Source organism: Oncorhynchus gorbuscha, linkage group LG02, assembly GCF_021184085.1.
Source record: "Oncorhynchus gorbuscha isolate QuinsamMale2020 ecotype Even-year linkage group LG02, OgorEven_v1.0, whole genome shotgun sequence".
NCBI lineage: Eukaryota > Metazoa > Chordata > Actinopteri > Salmoniformes > Salmonidae > Oncorhynchus > Oncorhynchus gorbuscha.
The window spans coordinates 46,561,610-46,580,727 of record NC_060174.1 but is presented as its reverse complement, the minus strand read 5'-3'; the positions used below and the strand labels follow the sequence as shown (position 1 = coordinate 46,580,727).

The window sequence follows — 19,118 nt, the reverse complement described above, 5'->3', positions numbered from 1 at the left end:
TTAGCCGTCTCGCTAAAAGAGTTGTATAAGCAACAGTGTCCGACGGAATTCTTGACTGGGGGGTACATATGGGCAGTATTCCAAAAAGGGCTGTAAGGGGAGATGGATCTATATCAGTATCATATATATCAGAGAAACATTTCCATGTTAATTCCCAGAAACCTGACAGTTTGTGACAGCCCCAAAACATATGATACAGTGTGGCTGGTTCCGTTTTACATCGGACACAGGTAGGATCAAATTCAGAGAATATTCTTCCAAGTTTGGCATATACATCTGAAATTGTACCCCTAGGAAGCTAGTTTGGCTCAAAGATTCTCTCTATAGCTGTATTCGCAGGCCTATGGGGAAATTCAGGTGTTTTAGCTCTGACAAAGTTCCTAGTCTGGAGATAGCGGAAGAAGTGGGATTGGGGGAGGTTGAACTTTTCCTGTATAATCAAAGAATAATTGGGCTAGTGAGGAGGGGCCCAGTGAGTGCCAGATGCCAAAAACCCCATCATTTAAAGCCTCAGAGGCAAAACGGAACTGATTCCAAATTTTAAGAGACAATTGGGTTGATACACATTTTGCCTAGGGACACTGGGAGAGACGAGCACAACACAGAAGAAAGTGAAGCAGGTTGACATGATTCAGACTCCATCTGGACCCAGAGTGGTCTTGGGCCAGTAGGATCAGTCTGCAGCCAGTATAAAAAGGCCTCTGAAATTTGCAGCTCAGTAGTATGTCTGAAAATTTGGTAGAGCTAAACCACCCAATGCCTTAGGCTTCTGTAAATGTTTTCTTCCAATCCGTGGTACTTTTCCATCTCAAACAAAATACACAAATGTTTGATCCAGTGAATTTAAAAAAGATTTTGGGATAGAAATGGGTAAACATTGAAATAAATATAAACATTTGGGCAACACATTCATTTTAATGACATGAATCCTTCTAATAAGAGAAAGAGGCAGAGACTTCCAAAAAGTAAAAGATTGTTTCAAACTGTCTGCTAGAGCAACAATGTTTTCCTAAAACAAATTTGAATATTTACTTGTCACTTTAACTCCCAAGTAGGTGAATTGATCCCGGACAATCCTAAACTGAAAGCTTGTAAAAGAGCACTTTAAAGCAGCCTTATTTACAGGAAAAAGCTCACTCTTGCCTAGATTCAGCTTGTACCCTGAGATTGATCAACACTTTTTAAGAATAGATCATGTATATTATAGATAGAACAGATAAGGTAATGAGGTATCAGGGTTGGAGATAAACAAAAGGAGGTTGTCAGCATATAGCGAGACTTTCTGCTCTAAAGCTCACCCTGATTATACCTTGAACGGCATCATTAGAGTGCAGTGCGACGACGAGGGGCTCGATTGCCAAAGCAAACAACAAGAGGGAGAGTGGACAACCCTGTTTGGATCTGCTGTGCAAGGGAAAATAGTCAGAGGACAAGTTGTTAGTCTGTACCAAAGCCATTGGAGAAAAATAAAGAATCTTTATTCACGGAATGAATTTGGGTCCAAAGCCAAATCTATAAAGGGCAGCTGTTAGGTAGTCCCACTCACTGGTCAAAACCTTTTTCCGCATCGAGCGAGACCACCACCTCCGGGTCCCCCGGCGCTGGGGAGTACAGTATATTCATAAGGCTTCTAATATTTAAAAACTAATGCCTATTTCTCATGAAGCCAGTCTGGTCAGAGTGTATTACTTGGTGTATCGATCCTTCCATACGGATGGCTAAGAACTTGGCTAGGATTTTGTAATCACAGTTAAAAAGCGAGATTGGGCGATAGGATCCACATTCCAGGGGTCTTAGTTTTTCTTTAACAGTAATGAAATTGAGGCCTGATAAAAGGCTAGGCGGTAGCTTTGATGTATTAAGGCATGAGGCCTCAGATTTACAGATCTGATGTGCAAGAAGTTTACTGGCCTTGTCGCCTTGTTCGTACACTCTGTATCAAGCGCGTAAGAGTAATTGTTCAGCTTGTCTGGTAGAAAGCTCATTAAATTCAGATTGGAGTAGTTGATGTTCTTTATGTAGATCAGAGGAAGGATCTGTAGCATACTTCTCATCCAATGTGGCTATGGCTTCGCTGATGTCTCGAAGCCGCTGAGAGCGAGCTGTAGGTATGCTTTGAGAGACTCCCATATGGTAGAGCAGGACATACCTGGCGTTGAATTCATTTCTAGGAACAAGGTGATTTCAGAAGAAATGAAATTGACAAACTCCTTATCTGAGAGTAAAATGGATCAAATGAAACGTGTAGCGCCGGAACATTTACAGTTTACTGGGTCGGTACAAACGGATGCAGTAAACAAATAACCCAAAATATTTTGAGTCAGTGAGACACTATGTAAACAAACTTAATACAATGAAATTAAAATGACTGAATGCTTGTAAGGCAAGATGATCAAAACATGAGATCACATCAAATAACCCTGAGTGGGTTCGCCAACTCCCCAACTATGCAATAATACTATGTTATAACTAAACATAGTTGTACCACAGGTGGGCTACTTACTTACTATCCACAGATCAGAACAGAACAGTTGCTGATAGACTCCTCCGAAGAATCAAAGGTGTAGTCTTTACCATCAAGAGTAAGCCATAGATAGGCCCGACATCGCAGTCCATACTTTACACCTGGATGGTCCCGTAGTAGTCATTTGGCCTGCCCCAAAGCTGTGACTGCCTGGACACAGTAGGGGAGTAGTCCTGGTAGATGGAGAAGCTCTGTCCTTAAAAGCTCAGAGTGGTATTGCGGGCTCGTCGGTGAATCTACATCTTCTCATGGAAAAGGTGCACTTGAAGAATGATGTCACGGGGCCTTCCACCATCCCGGGGCTTTGGGTGCAGTGGCCGGTGGGCACGATCAATCATGGGCTTCTCATCTCGTCCCGCTGGATGGTTAGATCTGCTTTTAAAGTATCAGAAACATCCTGTATTCAGGCCTCAATCATAGCAACTACCTCGGTTTTAATTTCAACTATCTCAGAGCGTAGTAGTTTGATGGCCTCGAGAATGTTCAGTTCAAATTAGAAAGCCGATTCTAGATTTGATGTTGGATTGGAGATGATATGAGTCTGGAAGGAGAGTTTACAGTCTAGCCAGACACCTAGGTATTTGTAGTTGTCCACGTATTCTAGGTCAGAACCGTCCAGAGTAGTGATGCTAGTCTGGTGGGCGGGCAGGGGCGGGCAGCGAACGGTTGAAAAGCATGCATTTGGTTTTTCTAGTGTTTAAGAACAGTTGGAGGCCACGGAAGGAGTGTTGTATGGTATTGAAGCTCGTTTGGAGGTTAGTTAACAGTGTCCAAAGAAGGGCCAGATGTATACAGATGTATACACTGTATTATCCTCAAAGCGGGCAAAGGAGCTGTTTAGTTTGTCTGGGAGGAAGACGTCTACACTTGTTTACGAAGCATGTGACAAATCCAATTTTATTTGAATTACAGCATTACTACAGCTGCGTTCACACAGGCAGCCCAATTCTGATATTGTAGGCCATCATTGTAAATAATAATTTGGTGTTAACTGACTTGCCTAGTTAAATAAACAGATCTTTTTCAGAGCCAATTAGTGAAAAACATAACAGAATTGGGCTACCTATCTAAAAGCAGGCTACTAATGTAGTGTTACAGAGAGCTGCATTGAAAACAGTGTGAACAAGGTGTATTCCTGGGCCTAAAGTGTGAAAAGGACATCATGTTTTTATTCTAAAATGCTGAAGAAAATGAACTTTATTGATATATTTAACAAACATTCAAGGGTATTAACCTAATAAAAAGAACATTATTTCAAATGATATGTACAGTAATGATTACAGTCAGAATCTGTTATATTTTATTAATGTTTCAATATATTTTAAGACAATAAGCATCCATACAAAACAAACATTATAAATAACAATATGTGAATACGTTTGAATAAATAAACATTATATTGTTATGGCTCATTGCTTTTTCTTAATGGTGTCCAGCACCAGCTTCAATTTGTTCTGGGTGTTGAAGTAACATCATTCAGCCACATGTCTGTACTGTATAATGACAGTGAAACAACCTTGATACATGTACAGTATATTTAAACATAGTTACCATACACAACCTTTATATTGACAAAATATAGTAATTCCATAACATATCTATTTAAAAACAGCCTGCAATTAATAGAAGTTACAATGCAATCTTGTATAAAATAATAATTAAGACAGCAATTTTGGTCCATTTTGACATAGGCCTACATAGGAAAATCTCATGCAACTAAAATATTGCAACATCATCAGGCTCAATGCCAAACCAGTTTAAAATGTAACTTTGTGAAAGGACATGGACACTCTTTCAACCCTGTTTAACCCTGTTAAAGAGAAGTATTACCTTGAATGTTGCCAAACTGGCCGGCTCCTCATGAACTGCTACTCAAACATGTATTTCTGTATTAATTAAAATAAGATACTTTGGAATGTAGATAAGGAAATGATGGGTGACCTGCCTGAATTGTTTATAGGCCGTAACAAAAACAAGAAGTGCCTGCACATTTGAGCCTGCACATTTTCAGGATCGGCCTGAATCATCATGATTTAAAATCGGACTTTCATCCCTGACTCAATAGAAAACCCAACTGTTTGAAACGTTCAACGTACTCCCACCGTGCCCTGCCTTATGCAATGTAAATATTTAAAAGTGCATCATGCCCTTGCATAACCAAAATGTTGGTATCTCACTGTGCTATACACACGGTCTCATCCACATGTCCTCATCAACTCATTCCTGACTTTAGCAAGAACTACCTCAACATATACTGTAAGACTCTTTCTAGTGATGGGCACAGATCATCTTTCTAATTCACCTCCTTGTTTCAATTTAACATGCTCTTACTCAAATTGTCTTGTGACCACTCCATCCAGACAATTCCAAATCACAAACTCACTAGGACTGAGGCACTGATGCGTGGAGATATCTCCCTTAATGTTATCTTGCAAAAGGTTGCTTCAAACTCAAAGCCCATTTCTCCGGCCTGCCTAGTCAAGTTCTTGGTCAGTACTTCACTCTTTCGCTGTCTTTTCCACAGCCGTTTTGATAGGACTGCCTGGGCTATTGGAATGCAACACCCGCAAAGGGTCGTCACAAGAAGTGATGGTCTCCCTGGAAACGGCACCAGCTCGTTCTTGGTCCTGTTGCATATCCTGATCAGACATGATGGGCTCTGCTTCTGGGTTCTCTGCGTTGACCTGTTGGCTCCTCTTCTTTCTGTAAACCAGGTGTCTCTTTAGCAAGTCATGCCTTTTAACATGGATCTTCGCCCCTTCCAGGTGGAGCAACAGTCCGTTGCTAGATGAATAGAACAGGTCAACATGGTTCTCCATCTGCAGCTGCTGGAAAAGGCACTCTTTCCTGCTGTCCATCTGGTGGGGAGTGACAACAGAAACACAACTTGAATTTGACATGAATAGGTCATATTAAATCTACAAAGTCATATGGTACAATGAATGTGAATAGTGATTTGGGAGAGCAGATTTGACTGTTCCCAGAGTGGCCATCCATGGGTGACCTTGCCATGAAATACTTACAGAACTGAACAACTTTCCCTCGATGTCCACACATAAGAAGTGTTTACTTTTAAAGTCCAATATTGGCACACAGTCACTTGTTTCTGTTCTTATTGGGAGGACAACTATGGGAAAAAAATATATATATATTTCACATTAAGTATGGAGACAGACAATTTAAGCAAATGATTTAACAATCCTACAAAATAAGGCACTTTGTTGAATTAGTTCATTTGGACATGGTCAGGACACTTGGGCTCTATTTACAGCTGGCATTAAGTGTCAAATGCATTTGTTTTTGCAATTTCTTCATGTAAAAAACTGCCGCACTGGCATTTTCCAGCCCCAACGCCAACCTGTCTAACAACAGCTCGCTTGTGCTGAGTGGAAGGGGTGGTAATAGTTGAGGTGTGTCCTTAAAAACAAGTGCAAAACTGACCATTTCATGCAGCGCTAATGGGAGGTTAAGACCCACATAAGCTAGTTAACGATAGCGCAGTTGATATTGGAATGGATTTTGAGAGCTGAAGCGCAGCCTATCCAGCCTCACAGTGCCCATGGAAGATTGTGCATTTTGTGCTGGTGAATGCCCTATTTAGAAACGTAAAACACTTAGTTTCTGGCTGGGCCAGTCAAGGACATTCAGAGACTTGTCCTGAAGCCACTCCTGCATTGTCTTGGTTGTGTGCTTCGGTTCACCTTCCAACAGGACAATGACCCGCAGCCCGAGTCAGAGGTCCTGAGCGCTCTGTAGCAGGGTTTCGTCATCAAGGATCTCGCTGTACTTTGTTCCGTTCATCTTTCCCTCAATCCCGACTAGTCTCCCAGTCCCTGAAAAACATCCCCACAGCATGATGCTGCTACCACCATGCTTCACCATGGGGATGGTGCCAGATTTCCTCCAGACATGATGCTTGGCATTCAGGCCAAAGAGTTCAATCTTGGTTTCATCAGACCAGAGAATCTTGTTTCTCATAGTCCGAGAGACCTTTAGGGGCCTTTTGGCAAACTCCAAGCGTGCTGTCATGAGTCTTTTACTGAGGAGTGGCTTCCATCTGGCCACTCTACCATAAAGTGCTGCAGAGATAGCTGTCCTTCTGGAAGGTTCTCCCATCTCCACAGAGGAACTCTGGAGCTCTGTCAGAGTGACCATCGGGTTCTTGGTCACCTCCCCGACAAAGGCCCTTCTCCCCCGATTGCTCAGTTTAGCCGGTCGGCCTCTCTAGGAAGAGTCTTGGTGGTTCCAAACTTCTTCCATTTAAGAATGATGGAGGCCACTGTGTTCTTGGGGACCATCAATGCTGCAGACATGTTTTGGTACCCTCCCCAGATTTGTGCCTCGACACAATCCTGTCTCGGGGCTCTACGGACAATTCCTTCGACCTCATGGCTTGGTTTTTGCCCTGACACGCACTGTCAACTGTGAGACCCTACATAGACAGGCGTGTGCCTTTCAAAATCATGTCCAATCAATTTAAATTTACCACAGGTGGACTCCAATCAAGTTGTAGAAACATGTCAAGGATGATGGAAACAGGATGCACCTGAGCTCAATAGCTGAATACCTATGTAAATAAGGTATTTCTTCTTTTTTTTAATACATTTGCCAAAATGTCTAAAAACCTGTTTTCACTTCGTCATTATTGGATATTGTGTGTAGATTGATTAAATATATTTTTTTCCTCATCAGTTTTAGAACAAGGCTGTAACGTAACAAAATGTGGGAAAAGTCAAGGGATCTGAATACTTTCCGAATGCACTGTATATATAAATAATGTAATGAAATTAGATGTATCAACTTTTTTACATATATAAATCAGTAGGGGAGCCTAAAAGATAAATAATCCACTTGGTCAGAGAGAACATTTTTAATTAGTTAAGTAGTAACATTTCAAGTGAGTATGTTTGGGGCAATCAATGCATGTCAAAATCATCTATTAAAAACTAAGTGTGACTAGGCATTGGTCTGAAGCCGAAAAACAAAGGAAATTCACATGAGCACCACAATGCCCTTTCCACCCATGCTCTACCAAGGTTTTCCAGTACACAGCTTTGACCTACTACAGCAGCTATGTTGGTATTGTACTTCACACTATGTGCAGGCAGGCTGCTTAGGATTCAAACCTTCTCAAACAGCCTAATTCAGGCTTTTAGAGGAGGTGCTTCCACAATAATGTGATTTGTACCGCATATAAGATAAAGCCTTGGATTATTCACACACCACAGTAAGACATTTGCATTATGCTACTTTTTCAAGCTAAATGAAAGCTAACTTTGCTTTTATATGTACAAGACCATCAGGCTTGTTTAAGCAGTTTTGTCTTGTAGTAATATGGGTCAGGCCTGTATTTCCTTAAACCTTTATTTTAGCAATACATGTCATTTAACATTTTTTATCATAATAACATCCTTTTTTGGTCAGTAGGTGCCCAACATAACAGGTGGCTGTGTGTTAGACACAGTAGCTCAGATAGATATAGCCTGCCTGCATTCCATGATTTCTGTAACTATTAGCTCACCTGTGTAATATTGAATTAAGCTCAGAACCACTTGTGTTTCAAACATGGTCCTGTTTTGTCAATCGCTGTGCTGATCAATATTCAGTTCATTACTTTTAACTTCCTTCCATCTCATATTGATCCAATAAACAGTAAAACTGGTTTCAAAAAACAGATAAAGCAACACCTCGCGGCACAACGCCTCTCCCCTATTGGACCTAGGTAGTTTGTGTGTATGCATTGATATATAGGCTATGTGTACTTTAAAAAAATGTATGTAGTTCTGTTCTTGAGCTGTTCTTGTCCAATGATGTTCTGTATTATACCCCAAAAAACTGTTAGTTGGGAGCTTCATGAAATGAGTTTCCACGGCAGAGCAGCCGCACGCACACAAGCCTAAGATCACCATGCATAATGCCAAGCATTGGCTGGAGTGGTGTAAAGCTTGCCGCCATTGGACACGGGAGCAGTGGAAACGCGTTCTCTGGAGTGATGAATCACGCTTCACCATCTGGCAGTCCGACAGATGAATCTGGGTTTGTTGGATGCCAGGAGAACGCTACCTGCCTCCAATGCATAGTGCCAACTGTACAATTTGGTGGAGGAGGAATAATGGTCTGGGGATGTTTTTCATTTGTTCGGGCTAGGCGCCTTAGTTCCAGTGTAGAGACATCTTAACGCTACAGCATACAATGACATTCTAGACAATTCTGCGCTTCCAACTTTGTGGCAACAGTTTGGACAATGCCCCCATACACAAAGTGAGGTCCATATGCGGCAGGTGGTTAGTGGTTAGAGTGTTGGACTAGTGGTCCAATCCCCGAGCTGACAAGGTACAAATCTGTCATTCTGCCCCTGAACAGGCAGTTAACCCACTGTTCCTAGGCCGTCATTGAAAATAAGAATTTGTTCTTAACTGACTTGCCTAGTTAAATAAAGGTAAACAAATACAGAGATGGTTTGTCGAGATCAGTGTGGAAGAACTTGACTGGCCTGCATAGAGCCCTGATCTCAACCCCATCGAGCATCTTTGGGATGAATTGGAACACTGACTGCGAGCCAGGCCTAATAGCAGAACATCAGTGCCCAAACTCACTAATGCTCTTGCGGCTGAATGGAAGTAAGTCCCAGCAGTAATGTTCCAACATCTAGTGGAAAGCCTTCCCAGAAGAATGGAGGCTGTTATAGCAGAAAAGGTGGGAAAACTCCATATTACACCGGATTCTACTATTCATGGTCTTGATGAACCGCTGAGTAGAACAGACAAGCCTGCATAACGCTGTGGATCGTCAACAACAATTTTGATAACTTCTGATACAAACGCTGCAAACAGAATGACAAACTACTGAGAAACGGAAACACCTGTAAAATACATTCATTAGACAAGTACAAAAAATCTCTTAAGAAAAATTATGGACATATTTACAAATCTGCACTGGGACAGGTTCTGTAAATCCTTGAACACAAAACTTCAGCTCAGATGTCCTAAGCAATGCCCACACAGCTGTTCAACTCCAGAAAAAGAACATGTCCTCGTTTATAAGTGGCAGTGTAAATTGAACACTCGCTTTTAGTTTGTGTGTAAAATAAAAACGAGTCTAAACTTACATTTCACAATTAGATAACTTTAAAATAAAAGCATAGTGTGAAAATAGTTTATTATAGAAAACTAAACTTACCCAGAGAGTTTATGTCGATGGCTTTATGTACATGTCCATTCAAATTCACCTTCAATAAATCATCTCCTACATCGACAGACTCTGAGCGCTTGCTCGTTCCTTTAATTGTTTTGCACGGCTGCGATGGGTCTAGGTGCACAGGGAAACAATTTACCGGCATTGATTGGTGTAGAGCAGCCAGCCAAATCGCGAAGATAGCCGGGTGCATGTTGGGGAAATGTGCGGGTTCACACGCTATTCCGCGAGGTGCTCTAGCTGCAGTGTTGACAACAATTGACGGGAAAAGAGGCCAAAAGTTATATTTGAGATTGACAGCTCTGTGACTGGCCCAATCCTGTCGATGTTTTTTTGTTTGACCGGATGTTAGTTTGAGTTTCAAAAACCCATTATATAACACAGTACATTATGCTCGCTTCTACCTAAAAAAAAACGTGTTAAAAACTCCCAGGGTCAACAGAATGATGTAGTTTATATGTGCGGGAAATGATGTATGGAATCGTTTAAATCATACATTAGTAGGGAACTTCACCACCCTCACCTCAAAGGTAATTGGTCCATGTGCCATTCCTGCTCTCTGCTTGAGCAATCGCCTTTACAGGGGTCTGCATTTCTATTGGTTGGTACAGTTTATTTGCATTTTACCTGCATGTAGAGGTTGCCTACCTGAGGGTCTGGGCTCTCTTGTTTATTCCCCCTAGCCTCTTCTCTTCTTTATAAATACTGGACAGGTTAAATCTCTCTCGCTTGCTCACACACACACACACACACACACACACACACACACACACACACACACACACACACACACACACACACACACACACACACACACACACACACACACACACACACACACACACTTCTGTCCAGTTTTTGTCCCTTGGCTTATCCCTGAACACATCTGGAGTGTAGGGGCCCAAATGGACCCATATTCTTCCCAAAACGTGGCTATATTTATTTTTGCCAGAGGAGGGAGCCCCAGCTGCACACACACATCATAGTAATATGAGTGTGCTTAAAAAGTGCAGTATAATCCTTGAAAGAGTTCAGTTTACTTATCAATTGCCACAAAGAAACACTCGCTGGCTTATTTTATTTTGAATAGTGTATAATACACTTCTCAATCTAAAATACTCAGGGTGGCCTTTAACTAAATCAATACATAGGAGGTTCTATCATATAAATCCAGTTCACAATTGACATGAACCATAGGCATAACAACAACCCATATAAAACATGTTTTATTATTATTGCAGGGATACAGTTGACTGTTGTGCACAGCACATACGTACAAAAATAAAAGGAAAGCCATTTTTGATATATTAGTATTCTTACTCGTCAACATATGCTTTTCCCCCCCAGAAACAAATGATTGGAGAAGTCTGTTTTTCAAACTAATTTACAATCATTTCAATAAATCGGAACTAAGGCAGAAGGTAAGGTATATGTTAAAAAAAGACGAGGGGGATTTAGAGGATGCACACTCCCCTCAGTACAGGACTATAAAACTGAGAACACAAACTAAGGCTGCAGACACACAGGGCACACACAGACTCGCTACCGCCACCTTTGCACACGTTGGAGAGCCCACAATGGATTGCATTGTAAGCTACTGCAGGCTTCAACACCATTTGCACACGTTGGAGAGCCCACAATGGATTGCATTGTAAGCTACTGCAGGCTTGAACACCCTTTGCACACGTTGGAGAGCCCACAATGGATTGCATTGTAAGCTACTGCAGGCTTGAACACCATTTGCACACGTTGGAGAGCCCACAATGGATTGCATTGTAAGCTACTGCAGGCTTGAACACCATTTGCACACGTTGGAGAGCCCACAATGGATTGCATTGTTAGCTACTGCAGGCTTCAACACCATTTGCACACGTTGGAGAGCCCACAATGGATTGCATTGTAAGCTACTGCAGGCTTCAACACCCTTTGCACACGTTGGAGAGCCCACAATGGATTGCATTGTAAGCTACTGCAGGCTTCAACACCATTTGCACACGTTGGAGAGCCCACAATGGATTGCATTGTAAGCTACTGCAGGCTTCAACACCATTTGCACACGTTGGAGAGCCCACAATGGATTGCATTGTAAGCTACTGCAGGCTTGAACACCATTTGCACACGTTGGAGAGCCCACAATGGATTGCATTGTAAGCTACTGCAGGCTTCAACACCATTTGCGTATCTAACACTCTTTGGGCAGCTTTAATGCATTTAGTACAAAGACTTGTGTGAAGGTCTAACAGGTGTACACTAAACTAGGTGCTCTTTCTGACATAAGAAACCATTTTTGACTGAGGCACAATTCTCACACTTCCAAATATCTCTATTTCAGTTCATGTATTTGCTTGTTAATAATAATAATAGATTTATTTTATATAGCGCTTTTCATACAAAATCTCAAGGTTGTCCAGATAGTGTCCTGTTGTCCATATAGACCGGCCCCAAAAATATGAATGATAAATACAATAGGATGTTGTTGCACCACCCAGATGAAATGAAACCATGAATCCTGCTACGTCATCCCAGAAAGACACATGCAAAGTGGTAGAAAAGCTCGTTTTCATTCATTCCACAATCCTGAATAGATCATTCTCAAGACATTTTTCAGTTACATTGTGACAATATAGGTAGGCTTGATCTGGTGCTATCTGTAGAGATAACTCTACTTGGAAGACTGAACAAAACTCCATAATGGCCCACATCCAAAACAGCCTTTGTGTTACATATTTTCATTGTCTGCCTTCCTCTTTGTTTGCCATCCTCTTTGTTTGCCATCTGCCTTGTATACCATCCGCCTTGTATACCATCCGCCTTGTATACCATCCGCCTTGTATACCATCCGCCTTGTATACCATTTGCCTTGTATACCATCCGCCTTGTATACCATCCGCCTTGTATACCATCCGCCTTGTATACCATCCGCCTTGTATACCATCCGCCTTGTATACCATCCGCCTTGTATACCATCCGCCTTGTATACCATCCGCCTTGTATACCATCCGCCTTGTATACCATTTGCCTTGTATACCATCCGCCTTGTATACCATCCGCCTTGTATACCATCCGCCTTGTATACCATCCGCCTTGTATACCATCTGCCTTGTATACCATCTTCCTTGGAAGTAGTGCTTTGCGAGCACTGCACAGCAGGACAATTCCATTTCATTCCTGACTCAAGGTAAATTGATCTGATAACACGTCTGCTTTCTCTTTTGCTGTGGCAGATACAGAGTATGATGGGTGTACACATGGATGCATTCTGTGTTCCATCTCAACTAGACACTGCATCGAGCCCGCAGCCTGTCTCTTCCTACTACAAGTACTTGGGGGAAGGTAAGCACCAGCTCAAATCCATTTGACAGTTGGCTACCGATGAATGCTGTGTTGGAATGAGAATTGAACTGGTGTAAATGTAAAAGAGGTAAACGATGACAACATCTTATGCATTTTACTCTGACGCACCAAACATACCTATAGCACTGTAATAACCAAAGATAAACCGTCTTTAAATCAGATTCTGTCACTCCGTTCCCAATAAGTCCATGCTCATGGCCCACCAGTCAAAGAGAGGTACAGAATCATCAAACCACTTACACCTAAACAATCACTGTATGTCATTCATGCAAGGTTTTCTTCGAGCTACATATCAACCACGAATAAATAAAGGAATAACAGAGCGAATGTAGGTCAAAGGGGAAAAGAGATCCGGGTCAACCCCGGGTCAACCTGAACATCACGTGCCTAGCTAGACACAGTGAAAGAAGTCTATGACTCTGACCTTGGACTAAAATGGCTCCGGATGGGAGAGGAAGGATACTTCTGGAATCTCATGGCCATTGTTGAACAAAGGCTTTTACAGTGTCCACTGGACAAGGGGGGTCTGCTCGGGTATTTGGGGAGTAGCCTGTCCAAAATGATCTGCATCCTTAGCAGGTTAAAAGAACAATGGGTACCACATGCACAGTCCCATATAAGTACTCTTCTTTATGTCAGTACAGCACTGTATGGGTTTATCGCTCCACTATGGAAACGTACAGTATTCGAGGAGGAGAGCAAGTAAGCATTGACTTCAATGCACAAAGCCCAAACATCACTACTGTAAAGCCTTTCGGGAAATGCTTTGAGACATTGCTTCTGTTTTTCTTTCACACAAGACCTACAACTTAACAACTGCTATAAGCGATGAAAGAGAGAAACAGGTACCTATGAGTACAATCGTTATGATCTAACTATCAGATATTATATGTAAAATACAGATTGCACTAGCTACCTGAAATATTGTTAGCAAATCTCAGTTGCGTGAAATAAGCAACATCCCTCAAAAAAAATGTCAATGTAATATTGGCATTACTTCAAACGAATGTAGCTGAACCTCATTTCCAGAGTGAATGTGAAAACAAGCACCATTTCTGCAGCTCAACATTTACTGCAGAAATGGAGATACTGTAAGTGCAACAACAGACATCGAACCAGCGCACAAGTTAAGGTTTCAACCCTCATCAGTTTCAAAAGGAATCAAACTGTTTGATTTGTACAGCAGGCTCCCTTTAGTCCAAGACCAGGCACATACACACATTTCAATCTGGTCTGACCATCAAGCCATCATACACTTAGCCTCATAAAACCATCTAGCCTCATAAAATCTAGCCTCATAAAAGCCAGGATTGTCAAGCCCCCTAGGATGGTGGGTCTCCAGCTCTAGCTTTCCACATCAATGGCTTTGAGCTCAGACACAAGAGTCTCAATTAGAGTCTCAATTACTTGATTGACGTTATTCTGAAAAGAAAAGAAAAGAAACGGAGGATACTTGTGGGCCTTTAGGAATCGGGCTAAAGCCCCCTGGAGTGTATGAGGTTAGTGATGACCTGCGTGTCATCCCTATTTCTGACTGAGGGGCACATTTCTCGCATGCAAGGGAAGGGGCTCTCAAGTAGGAATCAAAGGCACACACCATCTCATCACAAAGCAAGGAAACAAACAAGTGCTCTAGTTACCCTTACTATACAATGGTATAATGTTGACACAGAGGATGGAAAATGTCTAGTCCTTGATTGATAACGACAAAAGTTCAAAGTAAACAGGCATTCTTCTCAGTAGAAATTTCATGCACACATTTTTTTTCCATTCGGTGACGTGGCGCTTTGAGGTAATGAAAAGTATCCATTTCACTTCTAGAGGCTGAGCTGTCATCCACTGACAGGGCAAGGTCTCCACCAGATATGGCAAGCACCCATATCAAGTGGAGGGGACAGACGAAGCTTCTCCACACCTTATATAATACTCATTAAAATAACAAGCAGCAAATAATGGCATATCCATAAGTTGTAAAACAAAGTAAGCTATCGAAATGTACATATAAAAGACTGAATAAATACCATCATATATAGTGGTATTTCTTTCTTTTGCAGTCCATTTGTATTGGTGTATGCGTGTATACAGTATAATGTTACCTGGAAAACAATCCACATGTGCAAATAAGTGAGTTATTGCCAGTTTTGCTCATATTCTGGGGAGGAAGTGTGTGACAGTCATGGCAGTGGTGGCCTTTTTGCCTCTCTTCAGACGGCCATGCTTGTTGAGAGCAATGTAGGAGCCTCTGTAAACGGAAGACTCATAGGCGTTGTAGTTGTTTGGCAGCATGCTCTCTCTGAACTTGCACTCATCATGGAAGACTGTCTGAAAATAGCAAAGGAGAAAAAGACTAAGAAAATGCGTGGCCAAGTCTAGTTTCACAGCTAGCAGTTTGATATGGTTGTACAGGATGCACAGAAAAATACTTGCCATGCAATCATTTCATCCTCATCCAGGATTGGTTCACATGTAAAGTAGGGGAGCCATGCACTAATATATTGGAGCACATTTGGGGCTGATAGCAGGCCATGAACCTGCAAACCTTTGTCTCTGAAGACTAGTTCATCTCTTGCTCAATCTAAAATTCGTAAGAAATAAAAGTGTTTATGAAACCTTGAGGTGATTTCTAACGAAAATTACATTTACCACATCTTTTTTGAAAACTGTAACTCAAAAATTTAAATCAACTGAGATCATCTTGACATATCATATTCATTCAATTTCAAAGGAAATGACAATGTGAATGTTGCTGTTTTGGAGTCATTTGTGCTATTGGGAGCATGCTAACAGAGGCCCTACCACTCCCATACTTTGTGCTTGATAAAGACAATGCTAAACTGCAGCTTACTGAACAAAAACAAATGTTGGTTTGCTTACTCCCTGGGTCTATTGACTTATTTTTGTGTATTAATAAGATAACGCAAATGTGAACCATCTCTTTAAACATCAATAACTGGTGTATTACGCACAGGTAGCACTGCGGTGACACTTATTTGTCACCCATATGGGTAACTAATTAGCATATTAACCAATGTGTTATTTGTGAAATGATCGATGTCAAAAGGTTTTTAATTGCATACACTTTGTAAGTGTATTTTTGGGGGGACTGTTCATTCATGCGCAATTGGAGAGCTGTCGGCCTTCTTGTGCGCAACTTGCACTTTGTTAATTGCTAATCGTGTTTGTTTAATTGTCTAAACAATTGTCTAACAATATTTTTCAGAGTATTTGTTGGATAGACATTTTTGAAAATGTTCTGCAATAATACGTTGTGAAGAGACGGGATGTGCTGGGACTTCCAACAAGACTGCCTAATGACGTCCGTCAGAGATACCCTAATGGAATCACTTTTGAAATCATCATTCATGACTCCTGGTTCAATGTCTATAATCAAAGGATGCACTTCGATCAGTGATAGCCATAGCCTATGAGTGTAACCTAACATGTAAATAGGCCTAATATTCATATTTAAAGGACTAATTGCATACAGTCCCAGGTCCCGATGACAGGTTCTGGAGTATCGGGGGGCTTTCCCTCGCACGCAGGGCCGTATTACAGCGCGTGACACAATTATGCGTCTGTTAACCTCATCATTATAGCCGAAGGCAACTCGACCATTAACAGGCCCTTAGCTCATTTACTACTTATAATTTCAAAATAATGCATAATAATATTGGGGGAACATATCGTTAACAATACCAAATAGCCTACCATTCCATTATCATATTTATTCTCACATAATTCACAGCACACGTTAAGATAGGCACACCCAATAGTTAATATGACATGCAAATAAAACCCGACCAGTCATAGCGTAATAGCAAAGACCACTATTCTCGGAGCCATTAACAAATATTGCAGGAAAATAAATGGAATAGCCAACTGTGCATACCTACCGTTCCGTATAACCTTCCTCGGCTATTCATTGCGACAAACAGCTCACTCCTTACCCCATACAAGCTAACCACTCCTCGCTCTACCGTTGAGATCTCTATTAGACCTAATTGAACAAAATACCAGATATTAGATATTGGAAAAATACATCCGATCAGATAGGTACAAAATATGGTTCATAGTGGTTATAGCATATGCTGTGCGTCTGTGGGTGTAACCTTGCAGATTGCTACGCAGGATGCTGAGTCTTTGTTCTATATAAATGCCCACGTTAAATGTTCAATATATGCTCAGAAATGTATAGGTTGAGGCTATCATGTGGACTTAATAATTGCCCTTTTGAACGTACACGGTGACTGTTAGTTTCTCGGCCGCTGTAGGAGCCAGTGTAAAAATAGGTTGTTGTCTAAATACGTCCATACATTCATGTCATGTTTGAGATTAAGGAGACAGTTAGCACTGGTGGATACTGTTTTTAATAGATTTGTCTTTGCTCTAGAAGACATTCAATTCTCCCTTCGCGGATGATGACATATCATGCAAAATGGGCTATAGATGCTGTTAGATCCATAATTATCGACGACGGCCCCTTTATGTGATGTATATTGCGTTACATCTGTGGAAGCAACTCACTGTACTGGTTTTCATTATGTACACCATTTATCCTCCCGTCTGGGAGGACCTGGAGGTGAAACCCGATACCCGCGTTGCAGTAGAGCCTCCGGACTCTTTTGATACCTAGCAAATAGTCACTCTCCCAGTTCAGGTCCGATTTCTCCCCCGAGATGCCCAGAATGGAGCGGGAGAAGAGGGTCTCCCATCTTTTCTCCAATAACGTTGCATTTGTCCTGCTCGGAATAGGATATGATGACACAATCCCTACTATGAACCCCAAGAGAACAATCGCAGTCAACGTCCAGTGCGTGCTGGCCTCGTAGGACATACTGATGAGGAACCTTTGCGCAATGGCCATCCGGTTTACCTTCGGGGCACGTGGTCAAAATGAATGGCCCTAAAAATACCACTCTTCTTGTTTTTCTTCCTTCGGCATGCTGGCAGAGGATTATTTTTGGAAAGCTGATCAGGGGTCTGGGCATGAGACGACAGCCCCAATGCAGAGGAGTAGAAATGGGAGTGCGCGTGGCAGTGCTTGAGATGGTGGCGGTGATGATTACCATGTTTTGCAGCCCCGCGCCTCCCTCTCTCTGTGGGCAACGCAGGCCGTGGATAACACCACTCACCAAAACCCTGTTTCACCTTGCCAGGCTATCGCATCTCTAGATTACATCATGCTGAGTTCACTGCTGCCCCTTCGAATAATACAAGGGCGGAGGATGGGGAGAGTGAAGTTGCAAGCAAGCAAGAAAAGAGGCGCTGAATTGCAGTGCCAAGTCTGTGGAGAGTTCAACCGAACACTGTCACAGCGCCCGTGAAACCGAGGACGGGAGAGATCGCATTGGGTGGCAACTGCGGAACATGATGGACACTTTGGCAGCTCCCAAATTGGGTCGGTGGTCATATGTCTGACAGGCTGCTTCCTTATTTAGAAGGAAGGTGTAAAAACAGTCCACTTGTCACCGGAGAGCAATGGCACCCTTGGGGGCCACTTCCTATGCTGCTGGTTCAAGAACTTTCCAAACCAATTATTCTCTTAAAACACTTGAATAGGCTTACAATTACAGTGAGATGCATTCATGAGCACAGTGGTGCGTAATTTAGTTACCCGACACGTCTCTCATAGACTATTCCTTCCCCATAAACATAAATGCATATCATATTTTCTTTGTAATGATGACACCATGGAGCATATGCCTATACGTCAGTGGCGCGCTTCCACCGGTCCCCTCAATGTCATCCAGTTGGTTGGGAATTCCAATAGATGGCGCTATCTCCAAGGTTGTAACTGTGCTTCATGCGCAACCATCATTGACCATAGTTCAAAACATTTCGACAGACGACAAAAGTTGTTCTCAGTGACATACAAAATCTCAGACAAGCATTTTTCAACGCAGTACATTTATTTTGTTTAAAAAAATCTATTTGGTGACTGCACAATACCCAAGCTGAGGGATTTATAATCAAAATAATATTATATGATTTTTATGAAGGCTGAAAACACAAAGAACAACACATTTGGAGCACGAATTAAAACTTG

General features: G+C 41.9%; 2 protein-coding genes across 2 annotated transcripts; both read right to left on the bottom strand.

The window, feature by feature from the left end:
• Positions 1 to 3,810: 3,810 nt before the first annotated feature.
• On the bottom strand, positions 3,811 to 10,160 carry LOC123992979 (fibroblast growth factor 23-like). Its single transcript, XM_046294685.1, has 3 exons — positions 9,704 to 10,160; positions 5,548 to 5,651; positions 3,811 to 5,382 (listed from the first exon to the last, which is right to left on the bottom strand). The coding sequence occupies exons 1-3, from the start codon at positions 9,909 to 9,911 to the stop codon at positions 5,023 to 5,025; spliced, it is 672 nt and encodes a 223-aa protein (XP_046150641.1). The 5' UTR covers positions 9,912 to 10,160; the 3' UTR covers positions 3,811 to 5,022.
• A 774-nt stretch (positions 10,161 to 10,934) lies between these two features.
• Positions 10,935 to 18,303, bottom strand: LOC123992972 (fibroblast growth factor 6-like). Its single transcript, XM_046294673.1, has 3 exons — positions 17,597 to 18,303; positions 16,966 to 17,069; positions 10,935 to 15,394 (listed from the first exon to the last, which is right to left on the bottom strand). The coding sequence occupies exons 1-3, from the start codon at positions 17,934 to 17,936 to the stop codon at positions 15,218 to 15,220; spliced, it is 621 nt and encodes a 206-aa protein (XP_046150629.1). The 5' UTR covers positions 17,937 to 18,303; the 3' UTR covers positions 10,935 to 15,217.
• Positions 18,304 to 19,118: the final 815 nt, after the last annotated feature.